The 27,950-nt window shown below is 41.0% G+C and overlaps 1 protein-coding gene across 1 annotated transcript; it reads left to right on the top strand.

Annotated features, from left to right (window-relative positions):
• On the top strand, positions 1 to 27,882 carry HPGDS (hematopoietic prostaglandin D synthase). Its single transcript, XM_005148663.4, has 6 exons — positions 1 to 53; positions 11,384 to 11,525; positions 20,789 to 20,881; positions 23,431 to 23,540; positions 26,675 to 26,773; positions 27,440 to 27,882. The coding sequence occupies exons 2-6, from the start codon at positions 11,393 to 11,395 to the stop codon at positions 27,602 to 27,604; spliced, it is 600 nt and encodes a 199-aa protein (XP_005148720.1). The 5' UTR covers positions 1 to 53; positions 11,384 to 11,392; the 3' UTR covers positions 27,605 to 27,882.
• The last annotated feature ends 68 nt before the right edge of the window (positions 27,883 to 27,950 follow it).

The following is a 27,950-nucleotide window of genomic DNA, read 5'->3' as shown; positions in this document are numbered from 1 at the left end:
ACTCAGAGGGATTCCTGTGCACTGAGGAAGGGACCACGTATCACTGCACCAAAGTGAGTTCTGTTTCAGCTTTGCTTACTGCAACAGCCTAGCTCCTCTCTTTCTCTTTTCTTCTTCTAATGCTATTCTGCCCTCCCTAGGGCTGCTGTTACACCAGCTGCATGGGGGTTAGTCTCTTCCAACTGTGCTACGTGTAGAACAAGTACTGAGAGTGTTTAATTTTTAGAGTTTTGTTTGGTTTATTCAACACACTAGTGCTACTGACATAAAGAGGGATAACCATGAGCTCTACACAGTAGCTGTAGGTGTAACTCAAGTACCCCATCTGTGTACGTTCTTTGCTACTTACAGGCATCTTTAAAGTGCCTGCTGTACTTAAGACATCTGTACAATCACATGCACTGTTAAGATCAGACTTCATAGATTATGAACTGCTTTTCTAGAGGCAAAAATATAGATCATTCGTCTGTTGTTACAGCAAGACCCATTTCTCACCAGTGCCTGATGCTATCAGTACTGAGCTGCTTTGATAATCAGGGTACATGTCAGAGAGACACTTTCCAAAAAGACAACCTCATCAGCATAGCAATTGGTGTGGGGAAGCTCCTGGCATTCTGCAGGGAGTTTTCAGTGAAAAACCATTTCAAAGCAATAGTCTATTAGACGTAAAGGCTGACTTATATACATTCACTTACATAACCAAGCTGAATCTAGGCTAATGTCAGAGGAATTAGATTTATATTAAGCAGCACCAACCAATTCCTCCAGGTCATTTTTATGTGCTGTTCTGTCCATTTTCTAAATTCCTGTCATTTGGTTCACCAACAGATTAACATATTCTTGTCCTAATTCCCACCATTATCCTATAGAGGGAAACCTCCTGAGTCTGCTTCTGCTTGCTCCATTTTTTCTTTACCAAAACACAGCGTTTTTTTGCTGTTGATTTTTGCCTTTTACTGCAAAATGGTATTCTGAGTAACTGGTCATGATTTTTACTTTTAAATTCTAGCTGCCACCATTTGCCTGTGTGCATAATCTTCCTGTGCACCTATCTGTTAAAAGCCATCTTCTATTCACTGCTCATTTCAAACTATCCAAGCAAACAAACCACAGCTATAAAGTATTTTCTCTGGACTTCTATGCTCTTTAGAACTGCTCATAAACACTGGTTCTTTCATACTCAAAAGTTGCAATAGATGCAGAGGTCTTTTGTAAGCTTACTTTTGTTTATTCTTTTGCTTTCTTTAATCCAAAACAGAATCCACCTCTCCCTAAAGATGCATACATAGTGTGAATGAGTCCATGCTGCAGATGCACGCACACCCAGACACACAATTAAATCTGTTTGGGTAGAAATAAGACTGAAGCTCTCAAAATTTTAAACCAAAAATATACACAAAGCAATTCTTAGACTTGTGGGTTTGTGTACATGCAAGCAGGTTAACCAGCCACCTTCAATGCAGCACATATCTGTGCCACTGAAAAACATACTCTGCTGCTCTAGGGGTTTTCTTTTAAGACTTCTAGTTGCTGTCTGCCATACATCACCTTCTTTTAAGCAGTTAGAAAGCAGAAGTAATTGAAGACAGTGCTCACTTTCAAAATACCTTTGATCAAAATCTCACTAGCAAGTAATTACACTGCCTAGGAGCCACTGACGTATTGCTGGTGTTGGCTTAGCAAGTGGCCTCCCATGCCACTAAAAGCTTTACTTATTCACATCAGCATATATGCTGCAAATCTCAGGTGATTTTTACCCTTTTGTCAACTAGTCCAAGGAGGGGCAGGGTGAGAAGAAAAACAAAAAAGGATCTGCCAAATCCCACATATATATTTTAAAGTGCCATCATGTTGGAGAACCTCGCTTATCTGGAGCCAACCTATTAAAACTCTAATAAAATAAACTAGACCAATGAACAAGGGGAGAAAAAAAATAAAGCCAAAACCAAACAACCTTTATTTTGCACTTCTTCAAAAGTAACTAAAAACTTTGCTGGAATGACTCTGTAAAGCATGAGCATGAAGTGGGATAGGAGAGAAAACAGGGACATTCAGTGATACCAGACAGATACATCTACACTTCAGATGTGGGTAACAGGCGGCAAAGAGAGGAGAACAAAGAAAGGTATTCAGAAAAGATGGTTTGATGTTTGACAACAAGAAAGAACAAATATGGGACACCAGAGACTGGCCTCTGTAACTGTATGCCTCAGGTAAACACGCATTTTCTGTGTGTGTGCCAGTGTACTCTGGGGCAGAGTGGGAAGCCCACAGCAATGGGCACTGCCCTGCAGCCAGAGTCTGCCTAGTGTTTCCATAAGCAAAGGCAAAATGTGCTGTAAACTGGTGCTCAAAAAGTACTTTTGTCTTAAGTATGGACACATAGGTTATGGCTTTACATACCAAGCAGTCTGTACCCGTAGGTGAGGGGATCTTGGACGTTTACTACTTATGGCCAAATCTAGGCACTCCCCAGGCTTCTAGCCAGGTTGTGCTCAGGGCTGTAGGCCCACACTTTGCGGTGCTAGTACCCTCAATTCAACTGGTTATGTCTGAAGTGCACTTTAGTGAGGTCCTGGGTCTCCTCAGGCTCGCTCTGGCTGTGAAAACAACTTCAAAATACCTGAAAACACATGAGATCTGTGCCACAGCCCACTGTGCTGCTGCCTCCTGGGCAGAGTGGCATGCACCAGGCACCCCAGGGCAGAGTAGGAGGACATCAGGAATATGTGATGCTGGAGAACTCTGCAAAGTGAACACCACCTTGCCTTGCTCTGGTGACAGGGAACACATGTTGTGCTGAAAAACCCACCTAATTCTTTTTCTTTCATGTCTGTAATTTTGCATATTTGTGGAAAGTTGTACAGCAGACTCACAACATGCAACAGTTCAGAGCAAAGTAGTTTAGACTAACAGGGGGAAGGATTTAGTGTTTGTATTCCCCCGTGTACATACACACATGCACATGGCTGAGATGAGATAGGAAAAAAAGCTATTTTTTTTCACATCCAAGGAAAGGTGCAAGTTGGCAAAACCAGCAGCCACTTAACACCCAGCAAAGTCACTCACAGCTGCATTCTCTGCTTTGGAGGAATATTGTGAGGTGGTGCCAGTTTATCTGAAGACTACAGAGGCAGATGCAAGACATGAGTTTTATGGGAACGACTGGTGTTGTCAAGAGTTAAGATTATTTAGGCTTTTGTTCTACCACAAAATGCTTCAGGGAGTTCTTAAAACATCTATGAGAAAATAAAAGACTTAAATAGTCTCTCCTGAAATGTTATCCTAACTGCTCCTTAGTCTGCATCTTTCCTGAGATCTCTCCTTTTGCAATTTTATTTACCAGTATTTCACAGGCTGAGGTGCGCAATTTATTCATTTGAAGTTCACTGCAGCTTGGGAGGCGGCACAGAACAACTGTAAAAGTTATTTACATAAAACTAAGGCCAAGTAGCTGCAAATCAAAAGACTGAGGATCAGAGAGAGAGCAAAGTCATCACAGATGCTCAGGCCCTAAATGGAAGAGCCTGGCACGCAAGGCAGACCAGCAAAGCCCTGCCTGTCACGGCCTCTCTGCCTCCTTGTCCCTGCTGACATGAAAGCTCTCCCTTGCTTATTCAGTTCAAATGACTGGGGTGGACTGCAAATGTCTGAATCCTTGTCGTTTTGACTGCAGCTGCCTGAGGGGCATTCACATGAAGAGCAGCAGCTCTGAAGTCAGCCTGAAGAAACCCAAATGACCCTGGTGTGCTTCCCACAACAGTCTTGACAGCAACCACCCATTCACTGTCCAGGCACAATGGACTCTCACCTTCAAAAACCTCTCTTGGAATAAGTCAATTTCTAATCCTCCTCTTTCGACCAGATGTGTTTTTTTCCCCCTGTCTTCTCTAAGGATTTTTCTATAGCTCCGAGATAATTGCTCTCAGGTCTCCACACCCTCTTTTTTAAACCCACACATTCACAGATCGGGCTTTCAAAAGGCCCTGCTCATCCATCAGAGCTTACTCATCAGGTCACTTATCATACTCATATCATTAACACCTCTCAGTAATCCACAGCAATTTCATGAAAACCTCTTCTCATGTTAGGAGATTGATTTGCACCACAGGTTGCAAACAACTGGGTAAAGACATGCAAAATCCCACTAAAACCCCCATATACATGCTTTAAGCCATGCACATATCTAATCTTGAAAATCATGCTTAGAAGTATCAGGCCACAACCATTACATTTGAGATCTGTTATTTCAAAACTCAACCCTGCAGCAAATTGCATAAGCATTTACTTCAGATTATTTGTGTATTAAACAGAAAAGGGAATGCAGATTTTTTTCTCTTTCCTCTCCAAGGTCCAGACTGTTATCTGGCATAGAAAAGGAAGGGATCAAATTAAAATACTGATGTTCTATAACTGGGGCAAAGCAGGAAAAAGAGAACATTGTTTTTCATAAAAAGTTTATCTCAGACTGAGAGCTGACAGGAATTAGATAGAATTACTAAAGCTTTTCAATTTATTTGCTGTCAAAACACAGACTGCTTTGGAAATCTTCTGCTGGATGATTTGAAGTCTTCCATTAATCCAAACCATCTCCCCCCAAAAGGGGGGAAGAACATTTCTTATTTTCTTCAATAAAAACAGAATTAATAGAAACTTTTTTTTTTTGCAAGAAACAGAAAGAAAAAAATCATTTTTTGTTTTCAAAGGCTGAAAATATCTCTTAAGCCTCTGATATTTTTTACTCCAAGTTAAAAGAAGGTTATGCTTGAGAAAGGGAAAATAAGCCTTTCTACTTTTTGCTGTGCAAAAGAAAGCACCATCTTGATTCTTCAATTCTGTTTCTTAATGAGAATCCCAAAGTCACCAGCTACCCTATTCAGAGACTATACCACATAACATACCTACTATATCTCTTATTTCTTACCAGGGAACTGCAAAAGTTATTTGTCTTAGTGTTACTTACATCCAGATGAACTGCTTGGACTAAGCCAGTGCCATCACCTGGCAGCCACCAACCTTCTTTAAAAGCGAGGAATCAGAAGGGTGCAACAGCAAGCACATGGCTAGTTCTTGTTGATATGGATGTATTTCTTAACATCAAACTCTTTTCTCCCCAAAAATGGCCAATAGGAGGCTATTTCTGTGTTGAATTTCAGCCCTGAAGTTAGATATAAAATCTAAACACAGAGACACTTTAGACAGAGTAACTTTTCATCCCAGAGAAAAAAATCTAATGCTCCTGCAGTAACCGATTTGATCAGCAGTCACAAGAGCTGGACCATGCCCTGCAAACAGGGCAAGGCTGCTTCCCAGCAGCCCTTTTTGACATTGCTCAAGCAGGAAAAGATGACTAAGCATGCCTTTCCCCAAACCTTTCTGACCGTTAGGTTAGGTTAGTTAAATAGAAAGGAAGAAATATTGGACATTGACACTTTCTGTCTTTCCTAGCTTGCCAAAACGGCAAGTTGCACAAAGTTATGGCTGTGGAAGCTTTTCTTTCACTTGTCTCCTACTATAACTATTTAAATCTTGTCTTTCACTTCCTTCCTCTGAAAACTGAAAATTTTAAACAGTGAAGTCAGGAAGACTCACTTGGACAGGGAAACGTGTGTTGTTTTGTTGTTTTTTTTTAACTGAGGAAGGAGAAATCTGCTTCAACACTTGGCTTTCCAGGCATGAGTAATTCACATATCCGAGAAAGACAATAAGCAAGACAGGCAAAATGGAACTTTATATTCCTAATGTGTCTCAGGTCAAATAAGACAAAATAAGTCTCCTGGTTAAAATTTTCTCTTTGGTACTATGTAAAGTAACACAACTCTCCCCAATCCCTAAGGATCAGAATCAAAAATCCTGAGCTAATAGCCTAAGGAAAAGCTCTCCTGTAATGTGTAAAGACTCTTCTGTCTGTATATACAAATTAAAAAACAACTCCTACAGCAGCCAACTTCTTTCCCTTTCTAAAATGAGCTTCCTAATGGACTTTAACACTACCAGGCCCTATGACTGGGAGTAAGGAAGACAAGGAATAATTTTCCCTCTGAAATGCCAGTGTCCCCATTGATCTTCAGCTGATACTGGTTGTAAGACCTTCAAGCCACATAGGTGGCATGGTACCTCGAGGACATCACAGGAATAGATGAGTAAATACATGAATTGCCTCAACTTGCAGCTCCCTCTCCACCCAAGCATGATACCCAGCTCAGGCTGTTGGGTATGCATCTTTTTCAAACCTACTCAACAAATTTCCAGGCAAACTTTGCAGAAACACCTTGTATAGAAACAGCAACTGCTTTAAAAGCAGCACTAAGAACAAAAACAAAAGAAATATTCTCCAGGCTTTTCAGCTTTGGCTAGATTATTGCTTAGAGAGGGCATGAACTCTGTTTCACACTTCATAAAGCAGGATGCTTCTTGGCAGTAAGAGTATGTGAGTGGAAGATGAACTGTTATTATACATTCCATTTTCATGATTTTATAAAACAATAGTATAACATCAGCTCCAGCAACCCAAACACTCCAAACTGGTAAGACAGCTGAATCTTGTAATAAGATCCACAGAGGTATCTATTGCCCGGATCATCAGTCACTAGTCCTTGGAGGGACTTTTTCACCTTTCTCATCAGAAAAGGCCCTACAGCAAGCACTGGATTTCCACCAGGAGATCCAAAGGTCCAGCATATTCTCCTGGTTGCCAACCACAGGCCCCAAGTTTACGGATGCAGCCCAAAGCTGTATTAGCACAAGGAAAGGAAACGGAGCTCCCTCAAGGCCCACATTTTGGTCCGGCTGCAATTTAAGTGAGGATTATGACACTAGGTAGCCAAGACCTTCAGCTCCCCTTTTCAGGCAGGCTCATGGCCAAGGCAACACTGTGTCAGGTTCTAGGTGCAGTGCTTTCCATAAGTGACTCCTAAATTAATGAAGAACCCTGACATTCCATATTAAAAAAGTACACATACAGCATTATGCATCATCTCTTCCAGGCAGACAGCTCGAGTTCCAGATTTTTACGGACACACAAATGATCCCTAACCCAACCCTACTGGTCTTGCTTCCTAGAGGAAAAATTTAGGATTTTTTAAATCTTCTGTCAATGATGAAACCTTAAGGCAAGGAAACCCTTAATCTCTCACAGTGCAAGGTACAATTAAAAGGGACTTTGAATCACAGGGTCATTTGTCAGACTTTGGATGGATGTGAACAAATAGCTCAAATTAGCTGGTTTCTCCTCCTTTGCTCCCAGCTCAGGGAAAAGCTCTCTGCTGCCTGTTTCCTCAAATATTAATAACCTTATCCAAGAAAATTAAATAAAGTCCTGCCTTTTGCTTTCTTCTTCTTTTGTTTTCTGAATTCACGTACTGAGTACCTGCATCCAGGTTTCAGTGTCTGTTATTAGCCTGAGTAATATTTCCATGTATTACTTTGAAGGCTGGATTTTCCAAAGCAGAAACAAACCCTGCTCGTCTACAAAGTCCAGTTTTCATGGGACAAAGACTTGGGCTGGGAATGCAGAATTGCACACCGTCTGGCAGAAGCAGCGTGCTCCAGTTGCACTGGGCACACACCATAAACTCATCTTGAGGAAGCAAAATACAGGCAGTGCACTTGTGATTTACCCTTTAAAACAGAGCAGGGACGCATACACTGTCATCCAGTGAAAGCGAAAGTATTGCACAACTTGCAGGCACCAGGACTGTTTGCTTCTATATTGTCCTGGTGCATTCATACAGTTTCCAGTCTGCCAGTGCTTTTTCTCTTCTGCATTAGTGCTATCTGAAATTCAGCATTTTAGTTCTCAGAGAATGAGGCTGGTCCCTTCCTGGGCTCTGTTTTTTCACCCTAATCTTGCTTAAAGTTTTCAAATTGATTTGAAATTGATGAAAGTATCCCTGAACTGCAGCAGGTTACATAGTACCTCCGTAAAGATATGAACAGAAATGATTTGAAATCTGTTCTAAGAGGTCTGAGACACTTGTAACTTCAACCGGAATTTTGACTCATTAATGACACAGAGGGTGCCACCTTTTACACATATTTTACCTTCTCTTTTCCTTTTTGATTTTGTCACAGAGGGGCTCCAAAAGTTGAATTAAGTCACAAGATCCACTAATCTTCTGTTTAAAGGTATGTTAAAGCCAGTTAAGCTGGCTTTAAGAAAGCTGCAGAGAAAAGCTAGAAAATCAGCTAAGCAGGTCAACAACTTTAAAGTATTAAAGCTAATTTAATAGCAAATTTAGATTAGTTGAGTTCACTGCTTTGAAAGTAGTATGTCATAAAATTGGGACTATGTCATGAAATTGGGGCTGAGATTCCCACAGGTCTCCCCCCAAAAATCCCTAAAGCACAAACTCAAAGTCTCAGAATAGATTCTTTTTTTTTCCCCTAGAAGTGACCTTTTTCAATTATTTAATGATTTTGGATGTTTTTAAAACGGATTTAATTTGTTCCTCATGATCCATTCTTTTACAAAACACACTGGGAAACAAAGTAAAAGGGCATAAAGAAAAAAAACACCAACTGAATTTGAATGTTTGGCCAAAAGCTGTTCCCAACACAACCCTTTCTTTCATTTAGAAAAGTATCTGTAACTGTTTAGGAAGCGCTACTCCTGACATTTCACAATAAATACAAATAAAAAATAAAACCTACAAACATTTACAAAAACACGCTTACAATAAAGCTATAGAGACCTTTCAAATGTCAAGTATTTTTGGTAAACCCCCCGTAGGACTTTTTTGTTCACAGACAGAAAAAAAAAATCCATAAGCTTAAATGTGCATCAGCGCTGCAAATGTTTGATTACTCTTTATGGTGTATTCATTAGAAATCTGTTTAGCTTTGCTTTAAAAGTTTCAAACAATAGTTCCCACTGCTTCCTTGACAGACCAAAATATTCCACCGTCTACTACAACAGCCAAAAAGACCTCCTGATCTTCAGCCAAAATTCCCTTTTCTTTACATCATCTCACTACTCCTGATTATACATGTCTTTATATACAAAGTTCTTCCACAGTAAGAATTAGACTCTTTCAAAACACTCACCACCAGAAATGTTACACTTCACTCACCTCCAGCCCCCTGTGGATGTAGCTGTTCACTGCCTTCCTTATGCTTCTACCTTGAGACCTTTTATTTTTGTGCTTCTAAATGCCTTTCAGCTGTCAACAGCTCTCTGCTAATGAACTTCTATGGCTGTTTGTCAAAGAAGGAAAGCACACACTGTGGGTTCTGCATGTTAAAGGTCATATCCTCTCCAAATGCAAATTGAATCAGTAGTACTTGCTTGCCTCTAAAGAAAAATTAAAAGTAACAACCAAGTGGGGGTTTTTCTCCCCTTTGACTCCCAAATCATTAAGTCATGTCTAAACTGAACCTCAGATAACACATGCTTTTAAAAATGCCATTCCTTGCTCTCAGATGACCAAAGTCAGAAACAGGGATGAATGGTGGGAAAAAAAAAAATCTGCAAACTCATCCTCTCTTCTAACATTAGCTTTGTAGACATATAATCCAAACTCATCCTGTATAAATAAAGTATAATAATACATAGTTTTATCATACAATAAAACATAAATAGCAATAAATCTGGGCACCGAATTTGAAAATGGAATAACAAAGTTTCGCCGCTTAGCTAAAACTTGCTTGAAAAATTTGGAATTGCAAAAATTCTCTCTTTAGAGATAGGAAGAGTTACACTTGTAATCTGCAAACTGTTTACCAAGCAATACACAGACTGGTGGCTAATACATCTAGAAAAAAATCACATCCTAATGTAACTAATTTTGCCTGTGGCTTCCCTTTTTTATATGGTGCAAAGGAATGCACTTGCTTGACTTTAAAGAAAAAGGAAAAATAATAATTGTAGTGATGTCCTTGTTTTGAAGTATCTGTAGATCTCTCCATGGGTAGTTTAGTTCTGCTTCTCTGCTGGGCTATCAGCTGTGAAAAATCTCCATTTACTAATCTCCTCTGACCCTGCTGTGTGTGGTAGGGGAACAGGTAACTTTCATTCTGAATTAAGCAGCCTCCAGTGTATTCATTTGCTGTAGATATTTCTTTTTTTGCCTTTGCCACTCTGAGGATGGGAAGTTGATGTTTTGACTTTTGGGGAGTAAGTGGCAAAGGCAGTTTGCTCTTGTCAGCAAGAGTTAAGTGCAAACTTTTTCAGTTTCTGAACAAAAAGCCTCTCCCTCTAAAGTGAAAGCTGATGATATATCTGCCCTCAAGCATATGTTTTCAAAGGCAAGATGACTAAATAGGGGGTTGTTTCTATTGCAAGGTTACGTAGTAGCACTTACTCATCAAAAAAGTTCCCTTTCTTTCCTGGAGCTGATGATCTGTGTTGCGTGCTTTATTACTAACACTCTGAATCTGATGGATATAAAAAGATGGTAAACGACATGCAAGGTCTACTTTAAGACCAAAAGGAGACAGGGTTGTGCTTTCAGTGAGGAGGTGGATGGTTGTTTTAGTTTCCTTTAGACAGTACATTTACATCTCAGCTGAGCTCATAGATCTCCCTAGTTAAGGTGCTCTGTGTGCAGAGTTTAAAAGTCTACTTTGATTTAAAGAAGACATAGCTGTTTATCTTTCCTGCATCATTGTTATTGTACAATCAAACTCATTAACATTTTCTTTTGTTGCTTGTTACACCAAGAGCCAAATAGAGCTTTCCTGTTAGATGAGTCCTAACTAGAACTATAGGGGAAAAAAATCATATGAAAACCTAGCAAAGTCATTTCAGGTTTTCTTTTGGCTTCTATACAAGAAACTGAGAATTTGATGACCATTTCTCCAAAGCAACCATGCTGACTGCTTTTCAAATCAATTTTCTCTTCTAAAATAACTTGGGCTGATTGCCTATGCAACTAGGGTAATAGTTAATGAGAAAATTCACAACAGTTTGGCAATTCCTATGATTTGGTCTTGGATGAAGATCTCTGTAAGCAATAGAGGCTGAACAAAGCAGGCTTGAGCAAAATTGCTACTCAAGACAACAGCTATTTTCTGTTAATTGTGATTTCAGATTTGCTCTCTGAAAAACTTTATAAAAATGGCCCAAATTTGGAGTCACAAGAAAAATAAAAGAAAACTGAAAGTTCTTAATATGTTAAAAAAATTCAAACCATCTTTCTGGAGATACACAAGGAGGAACTGCAGGTTTAACTGCCATTGTCCACGTCCGAATATTGTGGTTGACAAATGCAGAACAAAAAGGTGTGACTAACGCAATGATTGCAAAGCACAACACATGATGTCTTCCTGTAATATGTCCTTTGCATTGTACAAGCATGTGTCTCAAAAACAAGCATACGGTGCACTTTTGCAAATAGGAATTGAGTTACTCATTTCTAAAACAACATGGTGCCTTCCTTTCTAGGGATCCAGCATGCCTCAGTACAAGCTGACATACTTCAATCTGCGAGGACGAGCAGAAATCAGCCGCTACCTGTTTGCTTACTCAGGCAAGAAGTATGAAGACCACAGGATAGAAGCAGCAGACTGGCCCAAAATCAAACCAAGTAAGTAGCATGACATCTTATGCCCAAAGCACAAATGCTGTCAAAAAGCATAGCAAATGAAGAGGTTCTTATATGTTTCATGAGCAGAAATACATGTAATTCCTTTCTTTAATTAATTATATGGGCATTTTATTGTCTACACAGACAAATGTCATTTCTGATGCTCCCACACAAGTCCAGATCCAAATCTTTAGACAATCAGCTGTCAACCGGCTGGGCTTTTACTGCTTATCAATTCAGTTCAGCTTTGTCTGTCTAAAGCTAACCAGATGCACGCTAATTTTCTCAGCTACTTAGGAGGATTTGTTCTGAAATAACACACTGAAGCCTGCACCTTGGTTTTTGGAAATAAGTGCCAAGGACACCCCTTTGCAACCAGAAAGGTCTTCAGAGAGAGGAAGTGATGATAGAAAACAAAGAAAGAAGTCAATACAGCGAAGAGAAAACAAAGGGTCAAAAGAGGTGCTAGAAAACAATTGTTCCTAAGAACAAGCCCTACCAGACCTTCTGAGAGTACTTCTGCATGCTGCTATACCCCATTCATTTCATGTTTTTTAGCCAAAGTAACCTCTCCCCAGCTATTAAAGCTATTTGTTATTTCTGTTCATTAAATGAGCCTCAGTTCAAATTAAGCAGATTGAGTTTGGAGACTGAGAATATGAAAACAGAGCTATCTGTGCCTTAATTTCATGGATTTGACCTGTATTTTACTAACAGGCTGTGACTTTTCACATCCAGAATGAAGATCCTTTAGTTTGAGGAAAAGACACAAGTAATGCACAAGGTGATTTCTGTTAATCAAGCATTGTGTCTTGATAGGTTTTCACATTGTTTAATAAGCCCACCCAGTGGGCTACCAAATTCTTGTAGGGTGCAGTTAAATTTGGTCTTTTCCCATAATGTTCACAGTGACCTGAATGACAAATACTCAAGCACCTCTGCTCTCCAGGTGGCAGCTGAAGCCGCCCATGATGCCAAATCTGGAAAGCACTGGCTCACAATCCACAGAGAGGAGTGTAAATGAAGCAGTGAAAACAGGGTATTATTTTTCAATGAGGGATGACTGACTTCAGAAAACTCTTCTTTGTAAGAGCTTAAGCCTGTTGACCATGTGGTATAGCTTATTACTCTCCCACTGCAGTTCTCAGGGAAGCAGGGTAGAAACTAAAAGTGAGATCAAGAATTCACTTGTGAAAGTGAGCTAAGGGGAGCTCTACATAGACCTTATTCATACTTAACTATTCACACATATACACACAGAAATTTAGATTCTGAACCAAGGTTCAGATAATATTAGCAAAGTACAATTCTATGTGGAGTTTTACATACTGATTTTTAAGTAAGACAAATTAAAAAGGCAAAGCATACATAGTCACTTAAAGGCTACAGAGGCATTAATATCCCAGGACAAGATGTTCTAACAGCAGATCTGTCAGACAAGGAGAAGGTATTGCATCTCTCTTTGAATATTGATGTCCCTAACATCTGAGCCAGTGCAAAAACACTTCCTATGTTCTCACATCATAAACCTCCCAGTGAAGCTTTGTATGTACAGCACTTTTCACTACAGAGTATAGCTAGGAAAATGCTGGGAGCAGAGGCACCCTAGAAATACTAAGACACACAGTTTGTAGATGTATATGCTGCATTAATGAGTGTTGGATAAGTCATTTAACCCTTGGGGTCTTTGTTCCTCTTTCTGTGGAGTGAACAGCTTGTTAGCAGGTTTACCAAGGGTTAAGTGAGATTTTTCATTTTCTCTGCATAATGGCCTTTCACAGGGGCTGATCCCGAGGTGAAATGCCAAAGCAGATAAGGAGTTTCGTAAATTGTGGGAGCTGCTGCTCTCAGGTTTGTGAAATCATCTGTGCAAAATTTATGTTGGCCTAAGAGTTCTTTGAATTTCAGGCTTTTGTAGACTCCCAGGCAGTCAGTGGATGGGAACTGGAATGTATTCTACTAATTGACCTGGAAAATATACACCTACAAAGAAATAGCTGGATGCATGCCTGAAAATGCTGTTACATCTCATACCAGGATGCTAATTTCTGTTTCTGGAAGGCTCTCTGAATTCTAGCTCAAGCACTAATGTAATGGTAGCATTTGCCACCAGTGGCATCCGCACTGCAGACAGCATGCAAGTTAAGAGGTTCCTCAACTAAAACAAGAGTAAAGATATCTTGTTTGCATGATTAACAACGTAATGCTGCTAAGGAAATCGCCTGGAGATCAACTAACTGACGACTGTCTCCTCCTTTGTGAAGCAATCATTAGTCATGGTATTTCCAGACAAAGTAATCTCCCATAGGAAAATCATTCAGCAAAAGTCTGAATAAAGGTAGCAATAGGGCTTCCTAGTAAACAGCCTTACACTGTACAAGACAAGCAACAGACACTTCCCTAGTTTAAGATACCTAAACATTGACTCGCCAGTCTATGACTCAACACAAGAAATGGTTACCTCCTAGCTAGGGACTAGGCTGTATAGGGTTTGTGTCTTAATACCACAACAATATTGCATGCAGCAGAGATGAACCATGCCCTGTAAAGGAAACAAACCACTTGCATTCCCTACTACCCTGAATTGTCAAAATGTGCTTCAGCGGCTGAAAAGGAAAAAGCCAGTCCTCAGGAAAGCAGATAGCAGGACCCTTGCCAAACAAAACCTTAAATTACTGTTGTGTTCGACGGCAGATATGAAATGAGGGAATCTACCCAAGCCATTGCACATACCAGAAGCATAGTTCACTCTGCTGAGAGATCTTCTATACTACTAGCATTCATATTCTGCATTCAGATCTTTTTTATGAAGATCAGGCTTTTTTTCCCCATTTTTGCCTGGACTGGGTTTACTTCAGACAGAAAAGGAGTAAAGTAGCAGATTCCAGCCAGTCTTATTTTGGTGGAAACAAAAAGGTGTTTAGCCATGATAAGGGGAATTACAGCTGTATTTGATGTAGAGGCAGCTAATGTAATAACAGTTTGGTACACCACTTATTTTGCAACCCTCAAAAATAATTAAACATTGGTCCAATTAATTAAACTAATTACATAATTATATATTGAAGTGAGAGCAAGAAATATCTGACAGATTGCTATGCACATGTGCATACACCATGTTTGCATTTACACACTTGACTATGAAAGATCTAAACCCAGTTCTGACTTTAGACTCTGCAAGTACAATGTAATGTCCCTCTATTTTATAACTTCAAATATGATGAAAAAGGATAAAATAAAAATTACTTATGGCAGAAGTCTGGACAAGGAGAGCTTTTCATGTTTTATGAGATACTAAGGGAACAAACCAGAGAATTCAAATTTGCCTAAGTATATGAGGAGTCAGGTCTCTGCACAGAGGGTAGGTTTGCTTCATTGATTTTCACAAACTAAAGTAAGGCTTTGCAACAAATATCACCTCCCAGCCAAATCATCATACCATATAAACCAGAAAATAAATGTATCACATAACATAGATAAATAAAGTAGAAATCAGAGTTGCAGCTGCTGAAAGTTTAATTTTGACCTAGACAGAAGAGTGCGATATGTTTTGTTGTTTGTTTTGGCTTTTTCTTGTATTTGTTCCTCATGATCCAATTAAATATGAATGAAAAGGAAAAGCAGTTACTGATAATTTTCAAGGCAAAAGGAGAACTTGTTTAGGCAGAGACATCATAGCAAGAAAAGCATGGCTGTGACATTTCTTTTCCCTTATCTTTGACCCACTTTGACTACTGCATCCATCTAAGCAAAACCATTAATTCTTCAGGTTTTGGGGAACAGTTAAATGCTTACACACAGGCTGCTTAGCATCAAGGTTGTGGATGGTTTCAGTAGAGGCAGGAGGCAGTATGGGAAAGGATGGGTCAGCTTGAGGGAAACAGGGGAACCTAAACTCACTTCTGGAAGCAAAGCTGAGTCAGAACAAGTGTGCGGAGGAAAGAACGGAGATGAGAAGAAGAAGAAGAATGAAGTTGAGTGGAAAAGGAAGAAAGAGCCAAGGGAAGGAGAAAACTAAAATTGTACCTGCATAGGGGCTCCTCACTGGCTAGGGGAGGACAGCAGGGAGAAGCATAGCACAGCACCAAGTGCTAGTTTCTTCACACCAGCAGCCCACCAGCTTAGCTACCAGGCTAGGACAAAACTATGCACAGCTGTGTTGTGTTTCCCCTCCCTGTCCCTGAAGAATAAACTGGCCCACATGAGCACCATCCACTGAGTCATGCCCAGGAGGATGAGCAAGGAGCTCATAGCCAAAGGGAAGGCCTGAACAACACTAGTGAGAACCTATAGGCATGCCAGGATGGGAACAATTATCAGAGCCCTTAGGGACTTAATGGGATGGAGGCAATTTACACAGGTGTCCTTGCTTTTAATGTACATTGGGCCTAATCTCCCCTGCTCAGCATCCAGCAGACCATATAAACATCACAGTTTTATTCACAAAAGCCAACCAAAACTAAAGTAGCTTAAAAAGGAATTAATCCAAATCCTGAACACCTCACAGGTCCTTCAATGGGTCCTTCCTAAAATGAGAAGAGAAACTGCAAATTGGTCCGATGACTTATGCTCACTCTCTGTGTCAATGTTTTCTTCATGGACAGTGTAAAACCTGTGCAGATTTCATGCCAGCATTCAATGTTAAAACCAATGAATAACCAAGATAACAGGAAAAGTAAGAGTTTGCTCATGAAGTTCAATTTGAAGGAGATAACTAACTTTTTTGGATAACTAACTTTAGTTATCCAAACAGCATTCTTGTTAAAAACCCTGTTCCTCTCTTCAGTGAGTTTTCAATCTAAATCTGGAAATCAACATGCATTTGTAGCACCTTCTAGTTCAGAGGAGCAGCAAAGCAATAAGAAACTGAAAGGGAAAGGTCACGTATTTCGTGCATGCCTGAGAAATGACGCTGTTTGTACGATAACAGCAAGATTTTTCTAGTTTTCCTTAAAATACATTTGCTCAAGTGGGAGTCAGAAACTCTGCAAGACAACATTGTTTTGAAAAGCATGGAAATGCCATCCATATGGATACACAAGGCTATAAACTGACACAAGCACAAAGCAGCCCTCTAACCGACCAAGATTAAAGGAAAACTAGCCAAGTGACATGCATGTCCTTCCAATCTGCACTACTCTGACTTAACTGTTCATTCATGATTGCTTTCTGATACATGTTGTTTCATGACTTGCCCCCACAACCTCATTCTCCCCAGTTGAGATCCCTCTCACATTCCAGTTTCGTGTGGCACTTCTTTCACTTGCTTGCCTAAAGCAGGAGCCTGGCAGGAAGGAACCTGTATGCTTTGCTCATCTGGAGTCACGCAATCTGTCTCTTTTGTCAAAACCATGTAAAAATTAGCAGTTCTGATACAATGCCTATACACATGGCACATTTGGCCATGCCCAGAGGTTTTTTGAACATATGCTATCAATGAACAGAGCTGGGGTGAAAAGCACCACAGGAGACTCAAAGCAAGCCACAGAAGCCTATATCGATGAGTTTAAGGGTAACACAGCTCAAACTTATGTACAGACAGATGGTTTTCTGTTGTGCACAAGGAGCCCTTGTGTAGATGGCTGTGGATTTTGTCACACTTCAAGAAATGGGCTACAGGCAAGGTGTCTACAGGTCACATTGAGGTAGTTTGTTAAACCCTGACCTTGCCTCCAGCAATCAAACTGCACCCATCCATCCTGAAGGCTCTTCGCATCCTGCCTTAGGATGAACTGTGTGATACAAATCCACCCTCCTCCACTTGGCAAAGGAAGTCTCAAGTTTTCATAGGGAATCAATTAATCTTCTGGTTTTGCTATGAATTTATCAATATAGGATGTTGTTCTTTTGGATGAGGCCTTGGGTGACATGGTTTAGTGTGAGGTGTCCCTGCCCATGGCAGGGGGGTTGGAACTAGATGACCTTAAGGTCCTTTCCAAGTCTAGCTATTCTATGGTTCTATGAGTTACAAGAGCAAAGAGATACTTCACTGCAGGTTACTAAAACCTTTGGTCTTGATACATGAAGTTTGGATAATAAAGCTTCAAAGGCAAAGAGATTTCTCCCCTTCCCTATCTTTTCCAGACTGAAAATTCAGCTTTATAAGCCATTATATCTTTTTGCCCAAGAGAGAAGAGATGTACTATAAATATTTTCTGCTCCTAGACTGTTCTTTGATATTTGCTTCAGCTGTAAAGCAGGCTGGGTATCTGCCGTGCTTTCTGGTATGCAAGAACAGCACACCCTGAACCCAAGAAGAAACAATGATTTTTACAATGACCTGCACAGCACAAGTGTGCATAAGCACTAGCTTATGTTCAAATCAAAATTTTTTCCTCCTTTTCTTTATAAGAAAAAAATCAAATGGCATTCTGAACACACAAGAAAGGAAGCAAGATCTCCCATTTACCATTTCTTATGCTTAAGATAATCCATTGTTTAGTAATGATGGCTATAGATATGCTGCCTCTTAGCAAAAAAAAAAAACCCAAGCTTCATTATAAATCAAAGCATAATGCCTTTTGGACATTTAAGTCACATGGGACAATGTGCAATAAAATACGCTCTCATTTATTAATCCTATACTTGCATTAAGAATCATGCAAGTATATGAATATTTGTAATGCACACAAAGCAAAGCTCTATTTGTATTTTTAACTGTAAATTCAGTTTCTTTTCCAGGAAAGAGTAACAAGATCTTAATGAAAGTAGCTCAGCACTGAGGAAGAAGCATTTTGTAGGCACTACTCAAGTTTCCAAGGAATGAGTAGCAATTCTCTTTAATTCTGTCAACTACTAGGAAAAAAAAAGTGAATCCAGAAATGGTCAGATTCCTGAGAAACAGAATATGAGAGATTACAACCACTCTGCAACCCAGCTGCCTTTCACACCTTAATCCATATTCCTCAACTGTCAAGAAGATGCCTCCCTCCTTTTGCTGTAAAGGTTTCTTAAGAAGTAATATATCTATACAAATAAACCATCTTTCATTTTCCTTGTTGCAACTGATAAAGTGAAACATCAGAGTTGTGGCTTTTAGATTTTCCCCTGTATGTAAACACAGCAGAAATGTTCTATTCAGTTTCTAGATGAAGCAACCATAGTTTCCCAAGCATCAATCGTCATTTAGACAGTTATTGCCACAGAGGCTGGCTTAGTCACTGGCTTAGTTGACCTAGCCAAAGCTGCATCAGTCTGTGGCACTCCTACGGGGGCCTCTGAAAAGGCTGGTTAACTCTGTCAGGGGCAGCTGCTATTGCTCCCGAGCTGCATGCACTTTTGCTGTTACCTCTTGTCAGACACTGGTATACAGCCCCGTGTGGTCTGGGGATCTGATGGTGGCTGTAGGCTGCCATGCTGGAACCTCCAGCAGCCATGCACGCTCTCATCCCCTCTACTCACACTTGCTTGAAAGATGTGCTGGTACCCTGCATAACCAAATGTTCCGTCACAGCTCTGTGGCTTTGGAGGCAGTGATGCTCAGGGCACTCTGCACCATTAATCCACAGCACAGAACCAAGGCTCTTCTCATTTTCACAACCAGAAAGCTTTTCAGTTTAGCCTTCAGCAATGCATCATTTTCTCTCTGGATTCTCAGTGAAGCAATACATGGACTTACCAGGGCCTTGCTACTCGCTAGATAATAAACATATGAAGTCTTCTGTGCAACATGTCTATTATCATTTCAATAACAAGTAGCAGTACACATTTTCTCCCGGGGTACAGCAGCTAATGCTCCTTGAGCTCACTTGCTTCTTCTAGTCATCAGTATCAAAATTTAATCTTCACAGTGTGCTAAACTTAAGAGGGATAAAAGGTACCCTGAGTAGTGTGTTCAGATGCAAGGGGAAAAAAATCGCACAAAGAAGACCTGGATGTCTTATGCAGCTGCCAAATTCATTTTGCAGATACAGATTAGACATCTAAGATCTTGTAACTGATGTGATTCACACACGGCATGCTAAATGACAGAGCCACGTGGCACTGTTCATCATTGATTAAGTCAGCTTTCTAAACACAACACAAATACATGAGGCTTCATTATTTATTACCTTTCATTAAGAACTAAAAACCACTCAGGGAGTAGAAGTGTCATTCCATCTGTCCCATAAGACAACACCAAGTTCTCTTGGAAAGTGCTTTGCAAGTTTCCAATGGTCAACATGCTCATTTTTCTGCTACTGTCCTTTTACAGTCTTAAGATGAGCATACATAAAGTAATCCAGATGAAAACCAGGTACAAAGCATTAGGCTGTGACCAGCACTTGCAGTCACATACTTGGAATTTATGAAATACATTCCTTGAAATGCAGAGATTTAAAGTTCCTCTGGTGAGCAGCACCAGGGTCCCATGAGCAGATTTCACTGCCCTAAACACTACAGCTCTTCCTAGCTTAAGCTTTGCTCTCATGTTCCAGCCCCATTTGGTATCATGCCAGCAGCTTCTCTGTAGTGTAGCAAAACAGCAGTCCAAGTTTTCATGTACATTATGCTACTAAATTAATAACTGAAAAGTATGATTGATTTCTTATCTCAAACTCTCTTACAGATATCCATGATCTTAACAGCTATCCATGACAGCCGCTTAGTTTGTCTCCCCCTAATCTTGAAATATGGAGGCTTCTTCTCTATGAGGCTTCTCCCCCATGACTTCCCCATCCAAGCCAAGTCAATTAAATTTGAGTATCTTAACATTTGTGGTTCAGTATGGAGGATGTGTTTGTCTCTTGGTGATGACTGTCAAGTGAAATGTCACAATGTAAGTGTTAAAATACAGATAACTTCTCTGAATGACTGCTGCTGAATTTAAAACAAGTGTAAATGAAAAAGCACCTCTGTAGTCTTTACCCAGTCTTCATACCCCATCTGGATCATGCAAATCTTCAGTAGTACTTTGCTTAACCTTAGCAGTCACTCTCCTGGGGAGGAAAAAGCAGGGAAGTGAAGGAAAAACCAAGATTCTACTGAAAAGTTTCCCTGAACAAAGAATTTTGGATATGTAGGGGCACATTCAGCCTTTACAGCACAAGCCTAGGAAATAGGAAACACAGTACTTGGTTTTTACTCTATAGCTGCCTTCTTACAGTGTAATCTGATTATATCTTCAACCTTAGTTCTTTTCAGTCCATGCATTTCCATACAGAAATACTGTTACGTGCTATAACAGGGCTTAAGTGGTAGAAGTGCAGCTATTACAGACTTCCACCATTAAAGGCTGTGATTTAACTTTTGGTTGTTTTTTCCTTTTTGCTTTCTCCTCCAAGCTATCCCATTCGGCAAAATCCCCATTCTGGAAGTAGACGGAGTTACCATTCACCAGAGCCTGGCCATAGCAAGATACCTTGCCAGAGAATCAGGTAACACATTTGACTATTTTCTTGCTCTGTTTTGCACCCACCTTTAAAGCCTCAGGAAAAATACACTCACAGCAAAAATAGAAACAAATCAACAGCTTGGCAAGCTCAACCAAGTAGAAGTCAACACCAATGTGGCAATAATGGTACTAGGGCTTTTCCCAGGCACAAACAGCTAATAGTTATCAGATTGTTGTTGCATCTTTAGTTTGTCAGCACCAAATGCTAACCACAGAAAAGCAACATATCACATAGGATGCTTTTAGAGGTGCCACTCAAAGAGTGATGGTTTTAAAAAGCACTGTGTGGTAGCATGCCCATATTCAATGGCCTTCCTTACCATTATTTGATGCCAATTTTGCTCACTGGGTTGGGGCTGCTGTTGTAATCCTGATGAGACCTCGGGCTACATCCCCTCGCAGTTCCAAGGTCAGAAAGAAGAAGTAGAGCAAGGCACATTGTTAGGATGCTGTGTGACAGAGTTTGAAGTCACTCAAAGGTCATGCAGAAAGTAAAAAAACAGACAAGGTTCAAAGTAACAATCCATATTGTGAAATGCTGTGCTGTTCAGAATCAAACTCAGGTAGCTCAGCTCCGTATCTGCACTGTGTGTAAAGTGCCTACAGAAGAACTCAGAAATTCCCCCTTAGGTATGATTGAGTTTCCTCTGCATATAATACCTGGGGTGTGGGCTTACTCCTCCAGACAATGAGTTTTATTCATGTGTCACTGAACAACACAAAGCAGGAACCTGTGGCTTCCCTGAGGCTTTTGGGGCAGTTTCCCCTGAAGTTAAACTTTGAGCTGCCAGGCTAACCAGAGAGTGCAGGAGGAGGAGGTTTTGGAAGCATTAGAGATGATCACAGTCAGCAGACAGAGCACTCTGAAGCAGATTTAGGCAGCAATTCTGAGCTGGCAGAGAGATTAGATCGGATGGTGACATCACTTGTATCTTTAAATACTTACATGTTAGGGAAGTACTCGACTGGGTAGATAAGGTGATATAAGACTTACTAATGCAAGTAACCGAAGAGAGTAGTCAGGGCTTGCTTTAGGTCAGCAAGCTGTCATTCAAAACCATCTGCAAAACTGGCCTGGCTGAAGGCAGATGTGTTCATGGTGTGCTGAACGTCAGCAAACTGCTGACTGGGGCTGGGAAGTGAGTACTATCCTACTTTTTCATACTCTGAGCAAAGAGACATAACCCACCTATCAAAATATCCCACATTTTGCAATTAAGGAAACAAGCAGAAGTGCACAGAGTTATTCTTCAGGGCACAGCCAGCCTGCAATGCTGTGCTCCTGCTGGTTTCCTCCATCCCTGATACAATCTACCACTTGCAAGAGAAGAGAATGATGAACATCCACATGGTAATAGAAATGGATGGGAAAGCCTGTCTTCCACTCATGCTGCCTTCTTCCCTACCTCCTGGCAGGATGCTGATCTGGACCTGTGCTCTTTTTTCAGTCTGATTTCTGACTTAGGCATTCCCCTTATCTTTCAACAGCCACAAAACCCAGGGTTCTGGAGCACATTCAGACCACTCTAGTCTGACAGTGTTGGTCACACTGTCAGCTATGGCAAGACAAAGAGCATGCATGGAAAGGGCAAGAAGTCTCTTCAGCTTCATAGTCAAACTTGCTAGTCCTGCCATTAAGTCTGCGTACATGTCACCAATGCCTTAAAATTAAGAAATATAATTTTTCAGTGCCCATCAACAACAACTCTTTACTGAAGGCTCATGGGATTTGATGCCCCAAAGGGGAAGCACACTTCTCACCTTCAAGAGCATATTGTTTCAATACAGGAGATGACTTGGAAAAGGATGGGTATATGGTTTATGGGAAACACAGAGCTTCCAAGTGAGTCTTAGAGAAGAGGAGAAAGATGACCTGCATGTGCACAGAGGTAAAAGCATGAGCACAGGTCTGTGAAAAGAGAGTGCGGGAGAAAAGTAGCAGCATTAAGAGGACTGTAGGCAAGCCACAGGAAAACGGGAGGAAACCAGATTTATAAACAAGACAAAGTCAGGCTAAGCTGTCTGATCACAAGGAAGTGATCAAAAGCAAGCAGGGTGTAACAAGAAGATTCTAAATGGGGCTGAATCAGCAGGAGAGAGGGAAAGGGAAGCGGACTTTCACAGAAGCAGGAAATTGTATTGACCAAGAGGGAAAGACCATGAGATGGAGAAGGACATTGAAAGCTGGGACAGGGAAAGATTAACAGAAAGGAATTAGTGCTAAGCCTCACTGAACGTGCTGGCATAATTGAAGGCAGAGAAGATGAAGAAGCAGGAGTCCGGCTAGGGGTTCAGGTGATGAAAACTCACTACCATGGAAGGCTGTATGAGGCTGGAGGGGGGAAAAGAGCAAGGGTAGATGAGATTGCATCTGGAAGCAAGGGGTCAGATGCATGTTGTTAGCATCAAATGGCCTCTAGAGAGCATATATATATATGGAAATGTTCACAAAGAAGAGAGTTTACCTTTGAGGTATCAGAAATTCCTGTTGATGCTGCCGCCAACCTCCCTTCATATGCTTGCTTCCCACAGGTCTGGCAGGTCAGACACCTGTGGAACAGGCACTTGCTGATGCCATTGTGGACACCATTGATGATTTCATGACACTGTTCCCTTGGGCAGAGAAAAACCAGGACGTGAGAGTAAGACAATCACTAGCTTAAACAAAAATAACACATAGGGCATGACTCCATACCTGACCATCTCCTCTGGAGACACTGCATGTGTCAACCACTGCATCCATCACCTCATCTCATCAAAGCAGAGCTGGAGGAGCTCTGTATTTCTTCCTTAAGGATAATCCAGCCAAGGCCTTCTGCTCCCTCCCACCTTCTCCTTCAGATTTTTTTCCACCTTTGGTGGAAATGAGGCCATCAAGGGTGCCATATGTGCATACATCAAACTGCACTTCAAAGGGGAAAGACCGGACACAACCCCAGCCAACACCATGCAATACCTGTATCATGTTGCAGACAGACTACGATTGAATATTTCTCTTTCTGCTAACTCAAGAAGATTACAGCCCCAGCCCATCTTCTTTCTGTGCTTCTGCACCTTGATTTCTTATGGAATTTTAATAAGTATCAGTCTTCAATAATATCAGCTGCCAGGGACAAATGCTTTTCAATTACGAGCAATGGGTACTGCTAAAGAGGGGAGGTACCACTTCCCTCACTGTAGCTGCAGCCTTGCTTGTCAGACCCCTGTGGTCCCTCATTGGTCCTATGCAGTACCTCTGCATATATTGAGACCAGGCTAACATGCTGCCACAGCTGCTTCAACACACAGTTACAGGCAAGTCCTACAGCATTTGGGGTTGTTTTTTGACATCAGTCCAGTTTCTCTCACTACAGCCCCAAGTGAAAGCATGCAGACCAGCTGCTGGGGGAAGAGGATGATGGGTGAGTTAACTCCTGCATTACAATGGCTCTGACCTGAGCAGATTACTTGACCCTTTTAGGAAAGCATAACAATAGGTCCCATCATTTGCTGTGGGTGCAGCTGCATTCCATTTCTTCAAAGTTAAGGGTAGATTTAGGTTAGATATTAGAGAAAAATTCTTCGCTATAAGGGTGCTGAGGTGCTGGCACAGGTTGCCCAGAGAAGCTGTGGCTGCCCCATCCCTGGCAGTGTTCAAGGCCAGGTTGGACGGGGCTTTGAGCAGCCTGCTCTAGTGGAATGTGTCCCTGCCCATGGCAGAGGGTTCTAACTGGATGAGTTTTAAGGTCCCTTCTAAACCAAACCATTCTGTGATTTCAGAAGCCACAAAATGTTGCCGCAAACCAATAATAAATAATGAAACAATATGAAGTGCTATGAAATCTTGCAGGTGAAAATGTGAGAGTATTCAGAGGGTTTAGTGTTCAAAAATAAGAATTGCTTAATTTCCTAGTGCTTTCCTGAAGTTTCCTAATATGGGGAGAGGAGCCTGACTCATGATTTTTAATCATTTAGGAACAACCACACTATTGCTAACGTGCTAGTGTAGAAGCAGCCCTATTGCTACTCCTTTACAGGGAAACTCCCATTGTAACCCTTGCGTGTGTCCCAGCTCACGGTGAAGCAGTTCTCCAAAATAATGACCCAGACCATGTCACCACTGGCTAATTTAAAAGAGGAGAGAGTTCTCATGAAGCCCTTATATGCCTGTATGCACGTATGCATGCAAGTGTTTCCGGACCGAGGAAGATCAAGAAGCTTACTTGCTGGGAGCTGATTTTCCCCGATGTTAGCTGTTCTCCCTCTTTCCTCCCGGATCCACTGCTACCACCTTGTGGTAGAAGTCCCGTCTTATAAAGACTGATAGAAGTAATTTACACACACGAGTCAGAAAACCTCTCCAGGACAAGTGTTTACCGGAACACACATCCCTCAGAGAAAGATGAAAGAATGCATTATGCTACCCGGCCAGCAGAAAAGAGAAAACCAAGCAAGGTAAAGGGGGCAGAGGTGGATGCTGCCTGTGGAAGCTCCCTTGGTGCCAGAGACAGAGTTTCCCTTCACCTACACCCCTCATACAAAACTATAGCTGGCCCTGCAATAGCGTTGTTATGCCTTACTGGAGAGCTCCAGGGTTGAAACAAGAGGTCCTGCCACTCTAGAAGATGGATCCTGGTCCTGTCCCCGTCACTGTCACTGGTTGACTGCATACTTCTGTAGCTGGGAGAGGTCATTATCATCATGATCACGCCTGAGGCAAGTGACACTTCACACTAGACCATGTCACCCAAGGCTCTGTCCAATCTGGCCTTGAACGCTGCCAGGGATGGTGCATTTACTAGAAGTACTAGCATTAAAATTACCAGTAGAATTTACTGGGATTAACCAGTTTCCCTCTCTAAAAGAAACAGCTAACCTTTTAAATTAGCCTTAAAACTTCCTGCTGTGAGGAACAGCTAACAGAGAAACACCACCATACACAACCTCATGCTTCATCCATTAACATAGAAGTAATAAGGTCCATACCCTTCAGTGCAGACTTCAGCCTTTAAAAACATATTTTAACCATCTCAAATCTCATTGCTGTGAAGATAAAAAAAGCAGAATAACCTGCTAACAGCAAAGTCCAAAGATAAACCCAGCAAAAGCTCAAAACCCAGGTTCTACATCTCACATGAGAATGGCTGATAACTGACCAGCATCTGACAGCACACAAAGACTGAGCTTAAGGGATTCTGGAAATCTGAGACCCTGTGCACTAGAAAGCATAGCATCCAAGAGTCCCCAAAAAGACCATGAGACATTGAGAGTCTGTTTTATAGATGGATTCTTCCCATATCTATGGCAGGGCTCCCATCTTGATGCAGCTGGGTGGCTGTTAGCATAGGTAAATGAGGAGCATCAGACCACACCTTGTGTCTCAGCATCCAGGAGCTCTCAGCTGTGCAATAAAGGAGCAATTAAGGCCTAAGTCATGGCTCAAGTGAGCCACAAATGCTGTGTTTTGGGCATCTAAGCCACTTCATGGGCAATTACTTCAGCTTTCCTAAGTTCTACAGTGCCCCATTGCATGTATCCAAGTGTATCCTCTGTATTTCTTTACTTACCTTACATAATTGCAGTTTGCTGTATTAATCCTGACTTGGATGTTAACACATTCCTTCTTCCAAAGAGAACTGGCCATCCTCCGAAGTTTGGGTCAGACCAAACAATTTCATTGTCCCCCTTTTCAGGTGTCAGCTTTCTTTTTGACAAGTAAGAAACCCCAAAAATTCAATTTTGTGGACTGCTATCCTTCTGCATTGTTGTGCATCTTTGTGTTTTGTTCATCCCCCAGAAACAAGCATTTGATAATATCCTCACGAACAAAGCACCCGAGTTACTGAAAGACTTGGATACTTTCTTAGGGAATAACACCTGGCTGGTAGGGAAGTCTGTAAGTATAGTTTTCATTTCTCTATTCCAATCAGGTTGCCAGAAAAATAAATGCATTGACTATTGTTGTATGTCTGGGTTTCAAGCCAGCCCATGAAACAATTCTCCTCACTCTTGTAACTCTTTGCTATTACCATCAGTCACTCAATTGCAAAGTGAAAACTGTTTTCTGTACTATTAGAGAAGTGAGGCAAACCAGGACTAGGATCTGCATTTTCTAAACCAGTTTAGAAGTATGTTGACAAAAAACATTATAAATATTTTGGTACTAGTCAAAACAGATGGGAGTTTAGAACCTCACTTACAATCATTGACCAGTTTATAGGACAATATGGAAATAACTCTGTGAAAATGTAAACCACTTTTTTACCCAAAACTGCTCAGAAACTAATCAAAACACTTCCCTGCAGCACAGTTTCAGCAAGGAAGATTAATATTGCAATGCAAGTAGTATTCGTAACAAGGGCTTTATTCAACCACTTTTTACTTAAATCAAGCTTTGCACTACAACCTAATTACACATTCTATAATCATAGGCTTAAAAAAGCCCTTACACAAACCAGCTCAGTCCATGTTTCATTTTTGCAGTTTACTGATACTGTCAGTAGCAGTTACATCTTTTGAGATTACCAACTAAAATTACTGCTTTCTCTCCTGTTTCCACCAGGTAACATGGGCAGATTTCTACTGGGATGTGTGCAGTACGACACTTCTGTCCTGCAAACCTGACCTGGCAGACAACTACCCCAGGCTGCTGGCTCTCAGGGACAGAGTGCAAGCACTTCCAGCCATTGCAGCCTGGATCCAGAAAAGGCCCAAGACTATAATGTAGATTAGCTTTTTAGACTGGAAAATACAAATGCATGTTTAGTGTTCAACACGACAAACATCCTAAGTTATTGATTTTAGAATCATTAATTTCAGATGGATAGGCTATGCCAAATCAAAATCTACCACTTGTAGAGGAGACTAAATAGCTGATTTATTAAAGCCTGAGGGAGAGGTATGGTTTCAACCACATTCTCCTCACTAATAAAGTGCTTTATCAACTTAATTTATGTCCTGTGGGATCTCAAAAGAAGATGAGACGAATAAACCTTCCTGAAAAGATGCAATCTGTTTGTTGCAAACTCCTGCTCTGGAGGAAAGCAGGGTAGTTAAGAGAGAGGATAAAAAAA

This window comes from Melopsittacus undulatus, chromosome 7, assembly GCF_012275295.1.
Source record: "Melopsittacus undulatus isolate bMelUnd1 chromosome 7, bMelUnd1.mat.Z, whole genome shotgun sequence".
Taxonomy (NCBI): Eukaryota; Metazoa; Chordata; class Aves; order Psittaciformes; family Psittaculidae; genus Melopsittacus; species Melopsittacus undulatus.
The sequence above is the reverse complement of the archived record's forward strand: the minus strand, read 5'-3'. Positions and strand labels throughout refer to the sequence as shown.

Bases quoted from the DNA above. Each gene is read 5' to 3' on its own strand.
- HPGDS (XM_005148663.4), top strand. From the start codon at position 11,393: ATGCCTCAGTACAAGCTGACATACTTCAATCTGCGAGGACGAGCAGAA. The intron at 11,526-20,788 runs GTAAGTAGCATG...TTCTCCTCCAAG, and splicing joins CTGGCCCAAAATCAAACCAA to CTATCCCATTCGGCAAAATC. The intron at 23,541-26,674 runs GTAAGACAATCA...TTCATCCCCCAG, and splicing joins AGAAAAACCAGGACGTGAGA to AAACAAGCATTTGATAATAT.